At 47.2% G+C, this 5855-nt stretch overlaps 1 protein-coding gene across 2 annotated transcripts in view; it reads left to right on the top strand.

Annotated features, from left to right (window-relative positions):
* The window catches only part of fgf13a (fibroblast growth factor 13a), a 45992-nt gene extending 40446 nt beyond the window's left edge, over positions 1-5546 (top strand). For both annotated transcript variants that reach the window (XM_023992465.2, XM_023992464.2), the window contains exon 5: positions 3661-5546. In XM_023992465.2, the coding sequence (XP_023848233.1) occupies positions 3661-3797 (137 nt within the window). In that variant the 3' untranslated portion in view covers positions 3798-5546. The remainder of the gene's footprint in view (positions 1-3660) is intronic.
* The last annotated feature ends 309 nt before the right edge of the window (positions 5547-5855 follow it).

Here is a 5855-nt window from a genome sequence, read left to right as displayed (position 1 = left end):
TGGGCCCAAACAGAGCAATAGCCAGAGGAATTGATCGCAGAGAGAGAGAGAAAGAGCAGAGAAAGAGAGAGCATGAAGGATGAGAGAGAGAGAGAAGGGTGTGCAGAGAAGAGATGAGGTGAAGGTCGAGATTGAGCACGAGAGACGAGAGAGATGACGAGAGAGAGATCGAAGAGAAGAGAGGGTTGAGAGAGAGAGGTATGAAGGCGTGAGAGAGAGGTATAAGGTGAGGGAGAGAGAGAGAGGTAGTGAAGGGTGAGGAGAGAAGAGGAATGAAAGATGAGGGACGAGAGAGAGGGTTGAGACGAGAGATGAACGCAGGCGGGAAGAGAGAGAGGTCATGAAGGGTGGGGAGAGAGAGAGAGAGGTATGAAGGGTGAGGGAAGAGAAGAGAGGTAAGAGAGAGGTATGAAGGGTGACAGGGTAGAGAGAGAGGTATGAAGAGTGAGGGAGAGAGAGGTATGAAGGGTGAGGAGAGAGAGAGGTATGAAGGGTGAGGGAGAGGAGGATGAAGGGGTGAGGCGAGAGAGAGAGGTATGAGGGAGACGGAAGAGGTATGAAGGTGAGGGAGAGAGAGAGAGAGGTTATGAAGGGTGAGGGAGGAGAGAAGAGGTATGAAGGGTGAGGAGAGAGGGAGAGGTGAGGGAGAGAGAGGTATGGAAGGAGAAGAGGTATGAAGCGTGAGGGAGAGAGAGAGAGGTATGAAATGAGGGAGAGAGAGTATGAAGGGTGAGGGAGAGAGAGGTATGAAGGGTGAGGAGAGAGAGAGGTATGAAGGGTAGGAGAGAGACGCAGAGGTTATGAAAGGGAGAGGGAGGTAGAAGGGAAGAGAGGTATGCAGGGAGAGAGAAGGTCGTGAAGGTGAGGAGAGAGAGAGAGGAGGTAATGCAAGGGTGAGGGAGCGAGAGTATTGGAAGAGGCTGATAAGAGAGAACGGTAGAAGGTGAGAGAGAGGAAGAGAGGTATGAAGAGTGCAGGGAGAGAGAGCAGAGAGAGGTATGAGGTAGGACGGAGAGAGGCTATGATAGCGAAGAGCAGAGAGAGGTATGAAGGTGAGACGGACGAGTAGCACCCAAGATAAGTGAGGGAGGAGATGCAAGAGAGGAAGACCGTAGACGATGACGGTAGATGAGAGGTGTGCGGAGCAGAGAGAGAGAGAGTATGAAGGGTGAGGAGGAGAGAGAGAGAGCAGGAGAGAGAGGTATGAAGGGTGAGGCAGAGAGAGAGAGAGGTAATGAAGGGTGAGGGAGAGAGAGAAGGTATGAAGGTGAGGAGAGAGAGAGAGAGGTATGAAAGAGTGAGGGAGGCGAGAGAGGTATGAAGGGTGAGGGAGAGAGAGAGAGAGAGTAGAAGAGCGTGAGGGAGAGAGAGAGAGGTGATGAGGGCGAGAGAGAGAGGAGAGAGAGAGAGGATGAAGGGGGAGAGAGAGAGAGGTATAGGAGAGAGAGGTAGAAGGAGAGAGAGGTATGAAGGGGAGGGAGAGAGAGAGAGGTATGAAGGTGGAGGCGAGAGAGAGAGAGGTCATGAAGGGTGAGGAGAGAGAGAGAGAGAGACGGGTATAAGCGTGCTGAGGGGAAAGACGTTAGATGAGTGAGTGAGAGGGGAGGGGTAGAAGGACAGAGTAGAGAGCGTCACTAAGAGACAGATGGATCGCCCAGGGTGGCAGAGAGAGAGGTATGAAGGGTGAGGGAGGGGGAGAGAGGTTATGAAGGGGAGAGGACCTATGAAGGGTGAGGACGACGACGAGAGAGGTCAGTAGACGGGCATGAGGAGAGAGCAGGAGTATGAAGGGTGAGGCAGAGAGAAGAGAGAGAGAGAGGTATGACAGGGTGCAGGGAGAGAGAGAAGAGAGACGGATGAAGCTGTGCAGGGAATAGAGGTTGAAGGTGAGGGAGGGGGCAGCGGAGAGGTATGAAGGGGCAGAGAGGAGGTTATGAAAAAAGGGGTGAGGGAGACGAGAGAGAGAGCGTATGAAGGCGTGAGGGATAGAGAGGTCTATGAAAGGGTGAGGGAGGGCGCGAGCAGAGTATGAAGGGAGAGAGAGCGCTATATGAAGGTGAGCGGATTATGAGAGCGAGAGATGAGGTATGAAGGGTGAGGAGAGAGAGAGGTAGTGAAGGTTGATGGAGAGAGACGAGTATTGAAGCGGTGAGGGACGAGCCGAGAGCAGTATGACAGGGTTGAGGGAGGAGATTAGAGAGCGTGCATGAAGGCGTGAATCTCTCTCTTTTTTTGAGAGAGAGGTATGAAGTTGGAGGGAGAATGACAATGTGTGGGAATAATAGGAATAGAAGTTGTTGTGCATGATTGTTCGAAGATCGTTTTATGTCAAGAAACCGCAAATGGCTAAATAATGTAATCAAAATAAAGGAAATAGGGGAGCTCGCTTTCATCTCCAGAAAATGTTAAACATACAATACATTGCTTTCATTCCGAAACTACAAATCAGGCTAAAAAGGCAAATTTCTCTCAGAACCCAAATGCCAGATCTAGTTCTTCGATAGGGGATGCAGAGAGAGAATACAGAGAGTGAGAGAGAGAGAGAATAAAGAGAGAGAGAGAATAAAGAGAGAGAGAGAATAAAGAGAGAGAGAGAGAATAAAGAGAGAGAGAAAGAAAGAGAGAGAGAAAGAAAGAGAGAGAAAGAAAGAAAGAGAGAGAATAAAGAGAGAGAGAATAAAGAGAGAGAGAATAAAGAGAGAGAGAATAAAGAGGGGGATAGAGAAAGAAAAAAGCATTTGTTCCAGCAGCCCATAAAGATCCAGAGGCAGCAGCAATACCAGCCGACCAATTAAGGAGCCGTCTCTGCATTTCAACCATCTCCACCAGCCGCTCCTCGCTCCCCCTCTCCTCTTCGCTCTGGTTCCAGTCCACGAGTCTCAGCCCACGGCCTTTAATTTTACCCATCCGTGTGTGTGTGTGTTAAGGTGCTAGGTCAAAGAGGGAGAGATACAGTAGAGAGAGATGGAGGGATGATTGGAGGAAAGTAAAAGCGTATATATGAACTAAGGATGACCAGCCCAGCGGTGAGATGGACCCTGACCTCTAAGTCATCCTTCCTGAATTATAGTTCCTTAATGCCGTGGATAATAAGCCCAGCATCGATCCCACACAGCTTCCCACTTAAGTCCACTATTGATTGACTTGTTGCTTTGTGTGTACCCTGCTGTTATCACCAAAAAAGCAAGGCAATGTCAAGCCCCAGGAGGGCCGCACATTAAAACACTCTGGCTGTTTTAGGAGTGGCTCCTAAAGACTAAAGAGATCAGAACCTCTAAGGTGACTGGTGTTTCTTCTGAAAGGTTTCCGAGATGCAGACAACGCTGCTTTAACTTTTACAAGCTCCTGAATAACTAATGTAAGGCAYTGTCTATAAGTACTTTCGGCCCTCTAAAAATAACTTGTCCTGATATTTTTGTTGGTGCTTATGGCAGGGGTGTACATTCTGTTATGAGCTACAGTGACAGGATCAGAGGGAGTTGAGCAATAGAAGAGAATAGAATATAACTTGGTCCGACCAAAGAGGAAAACCTGAATCTCCAGATGGACAATACAATTATATTCTAGTGTAATCTTTTGTATTCTATTATATTGCTCAACTCCATCTATACTAGCAGCCATGTGTCTTACCATTCTCCTGTCTGTCTGTCTGTCCCACAGTGGCCATGTACAGGGAGCCCTCTCTCCACGACCTGACWGAGTTCTCACGCTCCGGTAGCGGCACGCCCACCAAGTCCCGGAGCGCCTCGGCCGTGCTCAACGGAGGCAAGACGGTGAGCCAGAACGAATCCACGTAGCTGGGTGGTGGCGTGGCGGGCCGGGGCGGACGAAGAAGACACCTTACCTCCAGAAGAGCGTGACTTCCAAGCAGACTTCTCTCTCCAAAACCATTGGCGGTTCAGGATAACTTTACGACTACTAAACACCACCACCAATCAGTCACCACACTCGATTAGGTTCCATTCAAACAATCTGTATCTTTCAACAGCCAACCAAATTACACCGTGGACTTTGTTTGCAAAACGCTAGGCTATTTTGAAACGCCATTTGAGAACCCCATTTTCTGTTGGCGACTCTCTGGTGGTAATGACTGTGTACCAGTTAGCTCATCTTTTAAGGTTTCTTATTTCCTGCAGATAACGACTTCTTTTACTTATAGGTCCTGATCATATAGACACCTACCCGGTCATATCCTACCCGGCAGGCAGGCAGGTAGAGAGGCAGGCAGGCGGTCAGGGCAACCGGTGAGGGGCTGCAGTGGGTAGAGGAGTGCCCTGTTTCTGTGTGTCATCCATGATGCTTCTGTGAATARGAAGCCGTTCCCCATGAGGGAGTGCAGCCCTAGCGAAGCTGCAACCGCAGCCAGATATAACAGTAGCTCTCCTGCACACGCACAGAAGAGATTTAGAGCTCTCTAGCATAAAACAACAATAAAGGGAAAAGCGTGTGGCACTCTGAGCGACGACACCATAGCTGCAACTTTGCTTGCTAATTTTCCAAATTAGCGGAGAGCTTTTTATTTTTMATTMTTTTTTCCCTCTTGTTCTCTCGCCCTCTTCAGTATTTGTGTTTTTGTAGCCGTCTRCACAGTTAAAGGGGTTCCAGCACACCAAAGACAGAGCTGAAAGACTGTCCCTTTAAGCAGTCAAGCCAAGCCAGTATACAGGCGCAGCTGGAGGTGTTGAGTTATTTTTAAAATTGTACATTTTTGATGAGAGAAAGAAAGAAAAGTGAACAAAGAGAATGAGGAAGAAAGGAAGTAGGAAGGCTTGTCAATGTTCTAGAAAGTGTTTTTTGCTGAAGGGAAAGAGACTATATATTGCTCGTGAGCTCTAGGGTTGAGTTGAGGTATGAATCGACTGTTCAATGTCCTTTTGTTTCTGTTGTGTTACATTGTATTCTGTCTTCAGTCCCCATGGTCTGTTCTCCAGTCCAGTGCTTGTGTCATGCCTTGCCCCCTCCCCTTTTGTTGGCTCTTATTGGCTGATTCAGTTCACCATATGAGGATATGGTGATGGCCCCCACCCAGGACTTGTTTCGTGTTTGAGTAACTTATCGTAGTGACAATTTTCTAAATAAATTTAAAAAATACTGTGGAATTTTAGGTGGCTTAAACATTTTATAGGATATGTCATGTTTGTAAAAGTAAAAAAACAAACAAAAAAACGTCCCTTTCTTGCACAAAAACACGGTTGTGTACAAAGACGACCCTTTTTGTGAGCTATGTGCTCTAAGTTTCCCTTCGGCTACATACCTTGTTCATATGGAACATGCTACTGGGAAGCGGGTTTTTTTTCTTTCGTTTCCTTTGTTTTTTTTAGGTGAACCTCTGTTGCATGGGAGACAGCGGGGAACTCTGGACGACAGAGCTATAGTGCATGATGTAGGCTATGTGTATTAACCCCATGTTGGATCATGTGTTCCGAACTACCAGGATAAAACTGAAAAACAACCAGTTCAGCCTGCTACCTTCCAAGTTGTTTATTATTTGTTGTCTGCACAAAATGCACTGAATAAAATGTTTATATTAAGATATACTTTTAAAACGTGTCTTCTCCMTTCTTTTCGTGCTAATGTACTCCACACACTTCTCTCCATTCTGTTCACAGCAGATCCAATGCATCATTTCCACTAAACATTTCTGTAAAATCGAAGTACATCBCACATTGTACAAAGTATCATACCAGTACATTGAATGGGATACTATACCAGTGAATAAGAAGATGAAAAATCGGCCCAGTTCAAGGTAGATAATGATGCAGCCAGGCGTTGTAATGTTGCATGGCTGATATGCAGCTAGGCAGGGCTGGAGTACGATAACCTAACCCTGCTGGCCCTGAGGAGTTAATGATCTG

The sequence above is a fragment of the Salvelinus sp. IW2-2015 genome, linkage group LG8 (genome assembly GCF_002910315.2).
Source record: "Salvelinus sp. IW2-2015 linkage group LG8, ASM291031v2, whole genome shotgun sequence".
Classification (NCBI taxonomy): Eukaryota; Metazoa; Chordata; class Actinopteri; order Salmoniformes; family Salmonidae; genus Salvelinus; species Salvelinus sp. IW2-2015.
Note: the sequence above shows the minus strand (reverse complement) of the source record. Positions and strands in the feature narration are given on the sequence as shown.